Here is a 17287-nt window from a genome sequence, read left to right as displayed (position 1 = left end):
TATTAGAGACAAAACACCCTACTGTCAAGATATTGTAATTACTGAGGTCATATGTGCATTCCTAATATTACTGTCACTAGTGTATGGTAATATTTATAAAGCAGAGAAGTGAAATTTACCTTATGCATATAATGACAATATTTCAAACCACCTTGAGGTGAAGAAAAAATTTCCATCCGAAAATATTCTGATCAGAAATTACTCAGTAAGTACCTCTAAAATGCAGTCTTTCCTGCAAAGCCCGAGGGTGATGCCAACCCTAAACTTAGTATGTATGGTAGACCAAATTTTTATGGCTGCAAATCATCATCCCTCCACTGAAACCAAAGCTGCCTTAAAGACATATAATCACACAGTGTTTCCACACTTGAAGCTCAAACTGAGTTCTTAAACCCCAGATCCTGAATTTCGCTTTTCAAAGCATTCTACTGAACAGAGCAAGGAGATATCATTAGCGAAGAAAGAAAACAACCACTACAATGGCAAAGCATTTCCATTTTGTACATCCATATGAACATAACAGACTGTGAAACAAGTTGCACTTACATGTTGTAAACATGTACATTATAAAAAACAACACGTTCATTATTAAACTCCATATTATGCACGCTTCTTTTACCATCAGCTCACTCGCGTCTTTAGAAACTAGGAATGCCTTCTGCAGCAGTCCTGGGAAGTGCAGTGTGCCCCAAAGCTATTCAGAAATACAGCATTCATGGCAGATTCACTTTATTTTCTTTAATGACTAAATCCTCCACTTCCCATTGTTCACAGGTAAAAGCAGAAATAGCAATATGTGAAATACTGTTGTCTGAAAAAATAACCATCTTCATATTCCTTGAAGTCTGAAAAACAGGCATGTGGCTTGAACAAATGCACGTGATAGTACATTCTTGTAAATGTTCCACTGGATTAATCATGGGATGATCTGCAGTGTCGGTAGTCAGTCAGTTCCTGTTCCCCAGCTCCTCTCTTGTTCTACAGTCACAGTGCCGGCAGCTCACTCCTCACACTTGAGAGGAAGCTTTAGTAGTGCACAGTGGCTGTATGCATGTGCTGGTGGCACAAGGTGTGCCTTCCCTGCAAGGCATTGTCTCATGTACAGATAGTGAGGATTCAGTCGTAGTGCTGGTTGTATGCTCGTTTCTCACAAACCCATTCCCTGAAGGAACTTCTCCAGTGAGATGGTGACTCGTGTAAATAGGCATGTACAGAAGACCTCCACTTACTTAACCTTACAAATGAAGAGTAAATCTTAGGGTCTAGCTGTGTCAGCGAAGGAAAAGCTGAGCCTGGCTGAAAACAATATGTAAAAATGGATTCAAATCACTAGGGATGAAATTGTCTCCTATTTTCAAGGTCTACACTGAACTGTATTGCATAAGAGTTATTCACTGTTCCTCTAAGTCAATGGGGATTTGTCTGCTAATTTCAGAAGAATCTGAAACAGATTATCAATGGTCATGGCAGGACTAGCTTAAGATTAGGCACTCTGAACCAGATTCTAAAACCAGATACTTCTTGTGCTAAGACATTAATTTGCCATCTCTTACCTGGGATCCTTTACTGCTATGGTCATAATTTTATAAGAGACAAGAACTCATTTAGCATTCATCTCAGAATGGCTATTAAAGAAAATAATGATTTCCAAACAAATTTCCCAGCTTATTCACAGTGAAAGAATTATGCCTTAATGATGAGTTCCTGGAAAGAGTGATAGGCTGAATATTTTTCCTATAAATAAAAATTCTTGATCTACCAGTACTGTTAAACAAAAACTATTTTAAGATGCCTTCAGGACTTGTGATGCAGCCTAAAGAACTGATCTGTTTCTCTGAGGGTGTCTGAGATCTTGGTATGCAATGACTATTTCAACTTCCTTTGCTTTATGCACCTGCTAATGGGATGATAATATTTTGGGGTATCCTGTAGGGATAGATCAAGATAGATCAAGATCTGAATACTTTGGAGAGACTCTTTTTCTGTTCATATGTTTGATTTGTCTTGCAATGTGCAAAATCTTTTAAGCAGTCATTGAGCTTTTTAGAAGGGGGAACATAAAGGACTCCAAGCCAGTTACATCCTGTGAAAGTTGATAGTTCAAAATCTAGTGTTAAAGTACTGAAAGCAAAAAGTACTGAAAGCAAAAAGTACTGAAAGGTTCCAACTGCCTCGTACTGGTTCTTTCTTTCCAATTTATTTTGGGCTGCCTGGCACTTACTAATGTTGGATGGTCACTTCCCATGGCTGGAATCAGGAGATGTGAAGATTACATAGTAGGTCCATGTTCACTCCCTGCTGAAGTGCACAGGACGAAATGCTATTCCCAGGTCTGCATCAGACTCCCTCTATGCCATTGCTGTCAGAGGCTGAAGTGGTTCGACAATGATGTGTTTTCACCTGGTCTTGCCCTCTGACACAGTGGCTTGGATTTGCACACTCCCACCCTTGTCCTCACTTTGTTCACAAGTAGAATGTGAAATGATGTATTTGCAATGGCTGGTGCTGAGCTAGGCAGATGTCTCCCCAGATTTTAACGCAACAAGTTCAGAGTCCTCTATGTATCTTCCATTTAACTGTTCATTGTTGGAATCATGATGGTACAAGTAGACAGGGACCTCTGTGATTGATGTGGCAGTGTAGGAGGTAGATCGTGTGGAACAGTGTTCTCGGCGCCTTTGGCCCCACTGAGTTTTGTACTGTGTCCACTGCCTCTTCAAAGCTCCTTGTACCTGTTAAAGAAACACATAGCTAGGCATAATCTAAATCCCTATAATAAGACATTCTAAAATATGTTGAAGGAAAAAAGGAAAGGAAGGGAAGGGAAGGGAAGGGAAAGGGAAAGAATTTAGGTCTAACTCCATCAGGTTCAATCTATCCCTCTCCTCTCCTCTGCTCCCAGTTCCAGAAGCAGCAGCAGTTGCTCAGGTCTCAGCCTTAACTCCCTCGCTGCTTACCCTGCAGTTGCTGCTTGTGAAGAGAGGGTATAGGTGATCTGTTCCCACAAGAGGTAAATGTGGAACAGATTGCTACAGGGGAATATAGTAGAATGCTACACTAGAAGAGAGAAAAGAAAGGAGGGATGTGGATTAAAACCTATCTGATGCTGCAGTTGGATCCTTCCCCCTGGAATGGCAAATGCATAGTGATCCCTTAAGAGACTTAAACTTGAGCACAACTGGCCATGAATGGCAAGTACACTTCAAGAGCTTTCCAGGGGTAATTCTGTAGAAAGAGTTGGAGGATTAGTACAGCTAAACAGAAGTTTTGTTCAGGTAAATTTAAGAGCAGGTTATGTGTTGGCAAAAAAAAAATTAGCATTGGTCATAGCCCTCTGCATCACAGAGAATCTCAAACTTTGGGCATTAACCTTCTAGGAATAAAAATATTGTATTCAATATTTACATTAAGAGTGATGTTATATATATGGTGCTAGGAGATGACCTGATCTATTGAGTCCTTCCAGGGAATAAGAATCCCTGCTCTAACTGCATATGCAGGTGTGCTGGCACTCACACTGTAACTAACTCTGGACGCAGTGAGGATAAAGCAGAAATCTTGGATATGCAGAGCTGCTCTGCAAACCTGCAGCCATCTCTTCACCACCACCACCAGGGTCTTTAGCACCTCTAGCCATCGTGAACCTCTGGCCTTCTCTTCTGTCCCTAAGTATTGAATGTGTTTTCATTTCACAGCAGTTTATCCATTCAGATTTATCTCAGGGTCTTTAGTGAAGATGGCAAGAACATGCTTTCATAGCCTTCCTGTTCCTCTCCTATCTCCCTTCCCCTGCCCCTTGCATAGACCTCAAGGCTTTGATGGCTCTTGCATGGGAAGAAAAGCTGCCGTGAAGAGGATGAGCTCCTGAGCTCTCAAGCTGTTCTCATTTGAACTGGACCACCAGGGCAACCACATGTCTGGAGATAACATGTTTAACTGAAGAGGGAAGAACAAAGTCACTGAGTCTTAACAAGCCTGCCATGAGGAGCTTATAGTTTTCTCCTCAGAAAGGAATGACACTTAAACTATATGTACGGTCAAGGAGAGAACAGGCACATCCCTTCCAGTTCAGCCCACAATTAGAAGTGCCATTATAAAGGTTTAAAAGGCTCCACAGAACGGTGAGAGCACAAGGTCAAAGCAGCTGTGTTTTTATTCTCTGTTAAACTGCTGGCCCATGCAGGAATCTGGCCACAAATGGATAATGGATAGTACAAGCTGCTGCACTTGAGCAAAACAACGTGTTAATCTAGATTTCTGCCACGATTCCAAGGATCTCAGATGATCATAATTCAATGCCAACTAAAACTGGTCATGGATAGATTTTAAATGTGTAAGCAGCATTACTGAAAATCACATGCATGGCTATAATACATTAATGACTAAAGAGGCTCCTGGGGACTGGGAGGGGCAGAGTGATGCCTGCCATGCTTTCTGCTGTGATAGCAGATGAAAGAAAGTACAGTCAAAAGAAATGAAAAGCCTGAGTTTATTTGCTCTGCCTTTCAGGATTTTAAAGATTTTTCTATTCCCTATTAGCCATTCATGCCTCTTTGGCACACAAGATATATGGCTGGGTTTTTTTCCAAACAGACTTTCCATTTTGCTGGCCAGCCTTGAAGTCTAGAAACAATCTCAGGCCTGGAAATATGGTCTGGTGAGCAGACTATTGCAGAGACCTTGTATCATCTGTACAACACTGTTGTTGTTGGACAGAGAACCTACAGTGTTGCTGGACACTGAGATTTATATATGAAAATGCACAAGAAAATCAGTCATTTTAAAAGTCACATGCAAACCCATTGTTTATGTGTTCTTCGACTTGAATGCAGGCATCAGCACAGCTTTTATTACTATTTTTACGTTTCTTTCTAAAGATGGGCTCATGGCACTAAAGTGAGGTAGGTGAGGTGGTAGACAATGAATGCAACGTAAGACACTGTCAGGTGGTACTGAGTTTAGCATTGTTTGTCCTGGCTAAACTTCATGTATTTCAGCCTTGAAGTTAAATATTCCAGTAGGAAAAAGTAAATCCCAGAGTATCCAGGCTCCTGTGGTACTAAAATTAATCTCCTTGCCCCACAAGGAATTTTCTCATGAGCACCAATTTTGAGCTCTACGGCAGCAGATGTACACAGCAGCTTGGAAACAATCTCTTGCCATGACTGAAGACCAGACTGTGGCTTTGATCTACGTCTTACTGCACACAGCAAGACTGGGGGAAATTACCTCAGCTTAGTTTTCTTGGGCAACCAAACTCAGACCAGCACTCCCTTTGTGGAAGGACCTAATACCATCCTGGCATTCATTAGTCTGCTGCTGTTCTTCTATAGGTTTTGTGCCTTATATATCTACACATTGTGTAATTGCACGAATAAATGCTACTCTAGCACAGCTAGTGTAGTTACATGAACTTGCTTGATGTTTACTGGTAATGTGCTGATGCAAGTAGCACCAAACTGTCTTGAGTCCATATTAGAGAGGTGTCATCTTTGACTCTCTGTCTACCTGTAAGAAAATAACTAGTGGGCTTCTTAGCATCCCTGCCACTGACCATGTTAGTCGGTCTACAAGTCTGAAGCAGATACAATAATTCTGAAAATGGGTGTAATGGTGAAAAGTACCCAAGCACCACCAAAAATCATTTTCACCATGCCTGGAAACCTGAATCCCCATGGCCGTTTGTTCTTACTGCCCAACACTGATGAATGTTTTCTGATAGCTGCTCAACCATTAATTCTAAAAGGAGTCATTAATCCTAGATGCAGCCTGGAGCTACTTGGAGGTAGGTAAGCTGTCCATGTGATTACTTATGGAAGCAATAGAGTACAAAACTGGAAGCAACATTTCAATATCACATTAATTTTTATCTCATTTTGGCATCATCCTTTCCAGATGTGTCCCCTCAATGATGGCTCGCTGACAATTTATCTATCCAAAGTGGATAGCCAGATAAGAGCCTCTCACAAGGAAGAGGCCTTTTTTACTGTGGGCTGCCAGATGTGTCAAAAAGGCTTTCAGAAGCAACTAGGGGTTTGGTGACCATTGCTGGCTTTTAGGATTTGGATCTAGACCATGCATCTTCAGTCTGTGTAAGGAACAACTGGCTGCCACTGCTGCTTCCTGAAAGCAGTTCAGTCAATGCAGAAGTCCACAAATTGCAGTGTGTCTCTGATGTTGGACATCTGAATATCATGTATGAATATGGTGTATTTTCTTAATAGAAATACATTTATTCTGAATTCTAAATTAAATGTAATACAATACTTAGTGAACAAAAAAAGAACTGTGTATTTGTTTTAGACTAATTTTCATTCCCGGAATGTGGCTTTTAGTTATAGGTTGTAGGTTAGTTCATATGACAGGTAAATTCATTCATACCCTGCAATCTAATTTTGAATTAAATTATATGTATGGTCTACGATGATGCTGACAAATAGATGTCCCAGATATATTCATTATTGCATAACTTGAAAATTTGTATTCCTGGAGTTGTAAATGTGGTTATGCTTTTCTGACACTGGCATTGCCAAAAGTACTTTGGAATTAGAGCTACCAGATGAAACATATTTAAGAAACAAACAGCCTTCAAGATACATTATGTTTTCAGTGCATTTTCTTGCAGCCTTTACTAATTTTTAGCACTGCTACAGTCTTTAATCTAGGTACAAATCCATATGTTCTAATTAGAGTTGGAGAATTACAGAGTCATTGACCTTTTTACACTACAGCTACCAAATATCAAGCAAATTCGCTTTTCAAAATCTAATCTGAAAAAAAAGTAAGGTGATGCTGGATAAAATTAAGAAGGAAAAAGACAATGTTCAAGACCATGATTTTTGGGTAACACATTGTTTGGAGGCAAGTGAGAGCAAGTTAGAGCACTGCCTGTACTTATCTATGCAGTCATTCCTATGGGGAAAGGGTGTTTCAGAAACTACCTGGCTGGTGTCTTCTTTCTCCATGCTACGTCCTACCTACCAGGGAGAATTGGTAGCCTTTCTGTGTTTCCAGTGCATGGAGATTGGACTGTGCCAGAAACGGATGAGAGTAAGCAAGAAGGAGAAAAGCGTTAGTAGCCTGCAGATTCTGGGGACAGAAATGTGATAGGAAGAGTTGTACATCTCTCCAACTTTGTTTAATTGCGTCCATGAAACCATGAACTTCTGCAGCATGATCTTTACAGCTATCATTTGATGTTAGGTTCTGGTGTCATTAGCTGCTTATGCTTTGTCATTCTTTTGTATGTCTCCTGAGAAGCCACGCTACAGAATTACAGCGGGAGGCCTTTAATCTTTTCTACTGTTGCATTCCTCTGTATGTTTATGCAAGGAGCCAGCCAGAGGGAAATGTACAGCGATGCTGACAAGTGGTGGCAGAATTTAATACTCTCTGCCATACTGAAAGTCAGCAAAGCAGCCAGTAGCACTTTATCAATAACATAATTTGCTTCAAGTTGCTATCAAAACATCAGCATGGTCACATAGTTACTTGGGATTTGGGGATAAACAGGAGTACAAATATCTCTTTAAGTTGACATAATGAGTGTTAACATCACAAAGTTTGTTCCATATCTAATTCAGCTGCTCTGATTCAAAATTAACTTTTTAAAGGACTTCCTAGCTTGGCTAAGATAGGCGGTGTTTTATTTCAATACAGTTGAACGCTCCTGATATACTGAAAAAATATTTTTCTGCTAACCATCTTTGGGAAATGGCTCACTGTAGGAATTTAAATGGCTCTTGACATATTATAGTCTGCTATTATTATTTTTTTTTTTGTTAAAAAAAACCCAAACAAAAGGTAGTGAAGTGGATCTAAATTCAGCTGCAGGTACATACAATATTGATCCAGCTGTAAGAGAATGGGAGACATCTTCGCCTCAAGTGCTTTTATTTCTTAATTACTACATGAAAAACACTGACCTTAAAAAGGCTAATCCTCAAAGGAGAGGAAGTAATCATACTCCTTCAGGCTCCTCTACTCTGACAGTGCTACAGGGGATAGAATCTGCCATGGCTCTGACACTAAAAGCAGCCCAGGGCTCTCCAGGACATGCCCCGAAGATCCCCACTACTTCTTAAGGGGCATCCTGGTCCTCCCCACTATTCTAGGGCAGAAACGGAAGCAGAGCATTCTTCCTTGCTTAGACGTCTGTCTCAAAATTGCAGGTGGTAGGGGAAGAATATCTTGGCTGTCCCTCTTTTGGGTAATGGTAGCACTCCTGATTCATCTGCTCAGAGAGGCTCAAGTCTCACTCTGCAGAGATTTTTCAAAAATGCATGCTGCTGCTTGTTTATAGAGAGTAAAAAGTGACATGTGGTTTCAAAGTTTACAGTGTGGCATGATTAATGAACGCTACTGTGACTATTTTTCAGGTTCCGTTCATTTGCTATATTTCACATGCTTACCTCACCATTGAAGAAGCAGAATATAGTTGCCACAAGTAAGCCCTAAGAGAAAGTAAAAGAAAACAGTTTAGAGATCAGAATATGCATATTATTTTTTGGTGTTTGGAAATTTGGACTTGATGGATACAAGATAAAAGCATTGGTCCACTTCCTCTGCATTGCAGATCCTTCACTTAACCTCCCCCTCTTTCACAGGTATCTTATTACATTGATTTTTGTCTTTCAACATATTTTAACATTTTCTTCTATATTACTAGCTGTCCTGGTTTCAGCTGTAACAGTGATTTTTTTCTTGGGTTGGGCTGGGTATCGGTCGGTGGGTGGTGAGCAATTGCACTGTGCATCACTTGTGTTTATTGTTTTTTTCCCTTTGAGTTTTATATTTTCTCCCCTTGTTATTTCCATTATTATTATTATTAGCAGTGTCGTAGTAGTAGTAGTGGTAGTAGTAGCAGTCGTAGTAGTAGTAGCATAAGTTTTATATTATACTTTAGTTACTGGACTGTTCTTATCTCAACCTGTGGGATTTACAGTCTTTTGATTATCCTCCCCATCCCAGAGTGGCTGCATGGTGCTGAGTTACCAGCTGGGCTTAAACCATGACACTAGCATTTATAGATTATCTATTTTGGCTATGTAGTTATTTTTGTACAAGTGGCCTAGAAAAGGAAAATTAAACTGTATGTAATGTAGGTCAATATTTTGCTTAGAGTGGAGTACCGCACTGCACTGACTTTGCTGAAAAGATGGCAGGGGACTTGTGTCATATATGTTGCCAGAGTGCAGTTACCCAGTTAAAAGTTCTCAGCCAAGGACAATACTTCTGCACCAGGAAGGCTTTAAATTGAACTGTATGTCAGGATAAATGAATTTGTATGTGTGGCATCGTGATGGATGGAGAGGATGTGAAAAGAGGTATAAGTGGTTAGAAACAGGAAAAAAAGAACCAAACCAACAGTTAAGTTAGAAGGTGGTGGTTGGGGGTTGTGCAGAAAACAGAGAAGAGAAATTGTAGATCCCAGCTAAATTAATTTAATTATTGCCACGGTTGTTCAGATAATATTTCACTACTGCTACAAGATTAAACAGGGTGAAGGTAGAAACACAAGGTGGGAAAGTGTGTAATTAGTAAGAGAAACTTCTTGCACAGAGCCTGCCATTCAGAATCATGTAATTACGCTGGTCCACATACTAACCACACTTGCTCTTATTAAAATAGTGTTAAATAGCATCACTGGGAGCCAAATGCCTTCATTTTAAATTACTTAGAGCAGTTATTATAAACTAAATGTACAGCAGTTTGTGAAATGGAGGGGAAAACTGCAGTACAATAGCTTGTGTTCCCAAGGGCTGCTTTGAAGGTCTTTACAGCTGTATCTTTTTTATAAACCCTAATTTAACTCATTGCCAGTTAAATTGTAGCTAATGCTTTGTAAATTGTCTTGGACTCTCAAATGCGTATTTTGGACCACAAAAGAAGGGTAAGAAATAACTGTTTTAACAAAACACATATTAGAGATACACAGGCTGGTTTGAAGAGGTGCTAACCACTGCAATTTTGGCAATTATTTTACTCCAAAAAATTCTTTCTACCAGAGAATTTGTAATTTGACACGACTTCAAATATCAACACAGAAAAGCACGTGTGAGGAGGAGGAAGGGTAGACATAGTGAGAAAAGAGAAAGTTTCTTTTCATGCTTTGGTAAAACAGTGAGCATTCTCAAAAACCTCAAATCCCAGTATACAATATGCAATGCACAACTGATTATCCGTAAGCTCTGGTTTGAGAAACACCACAAAGAAGTCAACCAAAACCTTACACCTCTAAAGCAGGACTTTGTCAGACCACAGATTCCTAAATGGAAAATTTCTGCAAGGAGAGCAAATGCGTCACTTCCCAGTTGCCTGGGATTTTCTTCTTGTGCTGCACACACTACAGTAATTTGCAGAGTCTTGCAAAACATCTGCTGTTTTGAACTGCATGGTACATGGCCGCAGCAGGGGTCTCGCTAGTTTGCCAAAGTATGTTTTTATTAACAGCAGTCAGCTAGCAAATGAAGTGAATCTTGATCTCCTCTGGGAGCAAGGACACTCAGTGGACAGTCTACATGAGGCAGACATGAAAGACAGAAGGAGGAGAGGAAGAAGCAGAGAAATTTTTCTAAGTCTGTTCTTCAGCAAGAGTGCTCAGGGGGAATTTGGGAACTGCAGTTCACCTAAAGGCAGAAATTGAACTATTGAAGTGAAAGCATTTTCCATTTCAGTTCCTATATAATATTTGAATTCCTCTTCTACACCCTGCAATTGCTCTACTTGTCTTCTGTTGTAGTGTGTTGTTCCCTTAACTAGCATTTTTTCAAGCCAGCTTCAGACAGAAAAGCTAAAGAGGAAGCTGTGGTGATGCCTCATATTACCTTTTAGTTGCTCTTCTGGTCTGGAGTGAGTTGAGAGCACATCTGGCTCCTTGTTATTTTGAGACCATGTAGATGGTATATCTTTTGGCTGAAGAAATTATTTTCTCCAGTTTGTCTTACATATGTCTCATTGCTCTTCTTGCACCAGCAACAGCCCTCTGGGCTCTTCCATCTCTATTTCTATTTCTATTATTTATATTTCCATTTTATCATAAAGTTTTGCCCATAGCTCAGTACTACTGGTATCTTCAGCTGTAAAGCTATAGGGGTAGCAGTAACAGACACTAGCTTTGTCTTTTCAGAGCCAGGAAGGCTTAGGATGATGGTAATTCTACAATGGATATATTAAAACAAGTGAAAGACTGGACGTAGGTTATTTCATGCAAGGCCTACAGGTTATTTCTTGTATCTCTTTGACATACATCTTCCATATTATCTCTAACTGCTGTTGTTTTTTTGCTCAGGCTGCAATTCCTATTGAGGATAAGATCTCTAGGTCAATTATCTCTTTCTGCCACAGTGCGAAGTTGTAAAACTGACCTCTGACACATTGCTGCCAGCAGGATAACTATGGCTGTGGTACTGAAGGCAGAAATGAAGAATACATTTATTGTAATATTAAGGCCTTCAATGACTTCTTCTGAAAAATCTTTATTTCTGGAACTGTGTGAAGACCAGACGAATGTGGCTTTTATCCAGATCATGCCTTAGGGATTGTCCAGAGTCAGCATCTCTCAGACCTTACTGATGCCATAGTGAGTTTTTCCCTGTGTCAAAGTGCCTATACTGGTCCAAGGACATTCTTTGCTTAACAGGTATTTAATTTCTATCTCACTCTCCTAGAAGACATGCATCTTGAAGAGAAGTTCCGGTAATTTACTCAGGTTAAAAAGAAAAGAAAACAATTTAAGCAAACACTTATGCAGGCACTGCAAAATTATACAGGTTTTTGATACCTCACTTGTTTTTCTTCTAGCTTATGTCTCCATAAAACAAGAAGTTATATATAGACATGCTTATTCCTGAGTATGTCCATGGCATTAGTTTCTGCCCTAATTACATGCTGTGTTGCTGTTTAGGCTTTAGTTGGATGATATATCCATTAGTAATGGTAGAAGATGATGGTACATGTAATTCTACAGGTGGCTATGCTATAAAAAAATCAGTTTGTGATTCTCTGTGTGGGCTTTGGTCCATGTCCATTCTCTTCTCACCTCTGGATCTGAATGGACACAAAAAAAAAAGAAAAAAGAAAAAAGTGTGGCCAAGGTTCTTCATAGAAGTACTTCCCATTCCCATCTCTCTCATTTTAGCAAAGATGAAGAGCTTTGAGAAAACAGTACTGTGTTCCTCATCCTCTTAATTCACAGAACATTCATACGGTGTCTGAGGCAAATGACTGTGCTATAAAGTGTTCATTTATGTTAGGTTAAAAAAAATAAGCAAAGCAAAGAACATGTCTGCAGTTTCTGCTGCTACTGAGGTGAGGAGATTGTCACGAGAGGGCTGAAGATGGCAGCCTACCTGCTGCAAAATGATGGAGACATCCCATGAACCAGAGCTCACACTTTGCTGCTTCTCCTACTCTGTGCTGGAGGTTTCATTACTGTAATTTTGTACATGAATTTTTTATACAAAAATGACACTTTATAATATCCATCTTTCAGAAAAACATTTTCCCCAATTTTTATTGGCTCATGATGTTAGAAAGTTCTGAAATTAGTAATAACACAAAGAAAAAAGAACAGTAAGTAAAAAAAAAAACCCAACAAACCAAACACTTATGTTTTCAAAAGCAGTCCTATGATTTCAGCTTTGCACAGAAGGAGAAAGTGTTTCTGTTTGGTTTGACATCACAGAGGACACATTTATTTTTTATGACTGAAGTGTTGGAATGGAAGGTTATAGGCTCTTTAGGAAAGACAGGATAGGCAGATGGGGAGGGGGTACAGCTACTTCATGTCAATTATATGCTAGAGAGTATGGAACTCTGTCTGGGGACAGACGATGAGCCAACAAAGAGCTTGTGGGTCAGGGTCAAAAGAGTGTTGTGTCCTGACTAGAAGGAAATGCAGCAGGAGGGCCAGGAAACCTCCATGGAGGGATAAGGAGCTGCTGAGAAAACTCAGAAGGAAAAAGGAAGCTTATAGAAGGTGGAAGTGAGGACAGCTGGCCTGGGAGGAATACAGGGACATTGTCCAGGAAGCTAAGGACCAGGTCAGGAAAGCTAAGGTCCAGTTAGAATTGAGTCTGGCCAGGGATGTCAAAGATAACAGGAAGGGCTTCTATAGGTATGTAGCAAACAAAAGACAGACTAGGAGTAATGTGGGCCCTCTCCAAAATGAAACAGAACAGGGGATGTAGACATACAGTCATATTCAGAAAAACCATGCCTGCTTAAAATGGTGTGCATTGATTGATACAATTGCAAAAAGAGCAGGACAATTCTAATTGAGACTGGTTTCTGTTATTCAGAAATTACTTTAGCAGAGGAAACCTAGCACATAACATCTCAACATGTTGTTTTTCAACTGGGAAAACTGTATCATTACACAGTTTCTTGTGGGAACAAATTCTTTCTCATTCATCATTTTCTATCCTCTGATTTTTACAATACACTGCAATGCTTGTTTGCATCATTTCTGTGTACATGGACAATGTAACTGATATATCAAACCATCATGTTCACTTAAAGCAGTGATGTGCTGTTGAAAAACTTTCTGTTTTAGAAAAGTCATAAAATATTAATTGTTTAACCAGTACAAAAAGCGGAGAATGTATTGTATTTTCCACCAAAACCCATGATAATTGCACCCATGAAGCCTGCTTGTATATGATTGACATGCCACGGGATGCAAAAACTGACACTGCTGCTAGCTGATGGAGAGGCAGGCTGCGCTGCGGTTTACGAGAACAATAGCTAGTGGGAAAATACAGCCGTTACACAAGCTAATACAGTACCTGCTAATTACATAATCAGTCTTAGAAGAAAATGAGCACCAGAGGAGTTATTATGTAGCTGGCTATCTTAAATATGCATACAAGAAATGTTTGGGAAAAGATTAAGGAAGTCTGTTTTAGAATACAGTTTAAAACCTGCTCTAAGTAGAAAAGGGAGAGTCATATTTGGCTGCAGTTAGCAGGACAACTCACTAGCCCTCCTGAAAGGTCAAATTGCACATGCTGCCGGGAAGCACACTGAGATTATATTGCAGAGGTGTCAAGAGCTCTTCCATGAGGTCTGCATTGCTGTCCTGGTCTGGAGACAGCCCTGGGTGGTCTGTCTCCCTTGGCATGCCTAGTGGCCTCTTTGGGCACAGTGGCAGTGTGGCATGTGCAGCCCCCACCATGTGTCCATAACGGTGCTCCCAGCACCATCTCTGCTGCTGAAAGGGAACAAAATGTATTAGCAAGGGGCAATTGGGGTCAACAAGGCATGGAAAGACAACCACTCCTGATGACTGAGACAAGGGCTGAAGGAATCAATTGGAGATGAAATTGCCTCCTTTGATCCCCCACCTGATCCCATCCATTAGTACAACAATTACACAATACTTTGGCTTTGTTTATGGTTCTATTTTAACCTTGGTTGGTGACTTTCTATTGCATAATGATCATAATTAGGACTGTTAATTAAGATAATTAACATTCTTTTTGTAATTGCCTGACAACCTAACATGATTTGAAAGATGTTTTAAGAGTAAAATGATTACTGTAACACTTGATCTTATCCTAACTCAGTAAAACTCTAAGCAAGTTGTCAACAGAAAAGTTGTTTGGAGATATTTCTTTATAGCTCTTGAGACCAAAGAAGTGATGATGCAGGTAACAACAGAAGAAACAGACTCATTCTTTTTACGCAGAACTGAAGTATAAGATGGCATGCACTGTAAAAATAGACCTATAACTTTAGTTTTATTATGCACACACAGTTTTGAATGGATAAGGGCTATAAGCCCATCTAAGATGACAGGATGGACAGATTTTGACAGCATTATTTATCACTTCGCCTAAGGAAAAAGCAGCACTAATTTTTTTTAAGCTGTTTTCTTACTACAACATTAAAATAATTTCTGCATTTAGCTTCAGTATGAAAGGAAACAAGAAATGGGTCACCGTACTCATCCATGTTGACCACTACTCACAAATGCATTAGAAATCTGCTTTTCCGTCAATATAGGACTGGATATATTACAGTCAGTAAACCAGATAATAACAATGAATGATGCTATATTTTCAACAGATTTATGAAATCAAAATGCCAGGCTTATATTTTAATTTAAACTGCCTAATAATGTAATTTTAACTCCTAAATGAAGCTCCATTGTCTGTCTTTTCTTCTGCATGTTGGCATTCCTCTGTACAACAGTCTGTATACACAGCTAATTTTCGTATTAACCTCACAGCACCAGTTTCAGTCACTTTGAGCACTTGAACAGAAATCACATTGGAACATAAAACCCTCCGATCTCAGTTTTCTCTCATCAGTTTACAGATGGTGTCATCTGATAATTTTGCTACTTTTTTCATTGTTTCCTCTGCTTTATGCAGTGGTGCTAGTCCTGCAAAGGCAGATACTGCAATAATGTGAAAGTGGTTGGAAAAGAAGCTCAAAACTACAGCCATGCTCAGTTTCAGGGCAAAACAACTGGCAACAGCATTTTTGGCTAAAGCAAGCACCTAACCTAAGCTGAAGTTACTACTGTATAACATACCTGGTAATGCATTAATATATGCATGATGTAATCATATATTTCTCCAGCGAGTCGGTTTTCAGGTCTCCAGGGAATAATAACAAATTGAATTCCTAGCAAGGGCACCAGGATTAAAGTGGCTCTGACAGCTTTCATATACATGTTGGACTCAGCACGGTGGGTGTCTCTTAGCTTTGTCACCAAAACTCGGACAATGTTAAGCAAAAAGAAAAAATTGACCTGCAAAAGCAAAGCCATTACAGGTGAAAGCATTAAAATTAAACAGACATTCAAAATAAAAATGCAGAGCTCATAAAAGGCAATAAAAAGTAACTTTCTAGCTTTATCAAAGCTCATAATGGGCAGCCCCTTGGGAGTCAGGCCTTGGGAAGTACCCTGAATGTTTTCAGAAAGGAGGTGTTAAGCTGCTCTGTATGCTTCCCTTAAGAAGCCTAAAGGGATGTTTCAGGCAGGCAGGGTTCAGTTCTAGGAAGCATTGACTGTTCTGACACTGATGTGGGCAAATTCAGGATTTCCAGGGAACAATTAATCTCATTTTTATGTCTAAAGTTTAAATGGATGGATGAATTGTCTCCTAGGAGTAACCATGTCTCTCTTCTGAGTCTGAAAGTCACTCAGGTATCTTGCTTCAGCCCACACTGAAGATGTCTGCAGCCAGGTGAGACAAACCCCAGCATGACTTTGGGGGTATGGGACCTATGGGGACACACAGTTTCTCTGAGAGAATGTCAATGCCCAAATTTCAAAGATAAATGAGAAATTTCAGTTGAATCTTTCAGAGTAATAAAACATAAACATGAAGCTTTGGTAAAGCATTTCATCACTTAACTACTGAGAGACTTTCAACTGTTTTACATTCGTGCTGTACTGGAAAAAAAGGAATAACAAATGACTTCTGGGGTCCCATTCAGCATTAAATCTAAACCGTATTCTCTATCCTACTTTGACTTCACTCACTCTGCTTAACCTTCACTTTCAGAATTTATGGAGATAACTGAAAAGTAGAAAAGAGACTTTAAAAAGGTAAAAATCCTCAGCTCTTCTGAGTCAGTCTGTCACTATGGGGTTTTTTGTAGCAAATCATTGACAACATTCTGTAGACACTGACATCTTCACAATAAAAATAACACTGGAAATGGCATAAGCACAGGCCAGAAATTATAATGCCTTATTTTTAGACCAGTTAAAGAGTGCTCTTTTTCCACAAAACCAGTCCCTTCTTTTTTCTTTGTGGCTAAGTTTTACAGACTTGGAGTATGGTGGTAAAAACAAGGTTGAATGGCCTCTCCTAGAAGTTAGTAGGCATTATAACAGCAAAAGTAATCAAGATGGAACCAGTAAACCCACAATAGATATAATTCAATGGGAACAGCAGACTACGTGGCAGGGAGGAATGGGCTTCTTCACACTGTGATGTGCAAGACTGCTTCTCAAGAAAGGGTAGAAACATATTCAGGTTTTTCAGCTATTAGATGGTGTTCCCAGTATTCACCACCCTACTGTCTGATCTCCAAGATAATTACTGCAGGTACATCCATGCAGATGATTGCAAGCAAGAGACAGCTCAAAAGCTGAAAGTGTATCTTGTGTGACACACTGAGGATGGCTTGGGTCAAATAAAACCCTTTCTGCACGTTTCAGGAAGGTCAGGGTTACTGTGTAAAATAGCACCACTGGCACAAGGTGCTATATGCATACACATTGCTGAGCTGCACTTTGCATCTCATCCTCCTACTGAGACAATCC

General features: G+C 39.7%; 1 protein-coding gene across 1 annotated transcript in view; it reads right to left on the bottom strand.

Annotated features, from left to right (window-relative positions):
* Positions 1 to 2510: 2510 nt before the first annotated feature.
* CALCR (calcitonin receptor) overlaps positions 2511 to 17287 on the bottom strand; it is a gene marked incomplete at both ends in the record, with an annotated part of 117634 nt that continues 102857 nt past the window's right edge. The window contains 3 exons of the mRNA XM_080610514.1: positions 2511 to 2732; positions 8412 to 8453; positions 15542 to 15760. Of these exons, the coding sequence (XP_080466640.1) occupies positions 2511 to 2732; positions 8412 to 8453; positions 15542 to 15760 (483 nt within the window). The remainder of the gene's footprint in view (positions 2733 to 8411; positions 8454 to 15541; positions 15761 to 17287) is intronic.

The sequence above is a fragment of the Psittacula echo genome (genome assembly GCF_963264785.1).
Source record: "Psittacula echo genome assembly, chromosome: 2".
NCBI classification, from domain to species: domain Eukaryota; kingdom Metazoa; phylum Chordata; class Aves; order Psittaciformes; family Psittacidae; genus Psittacula; species Psittacula echo.
This window is presented reverse-complemented; position numbering and strand designations above follow the sequence as displayed.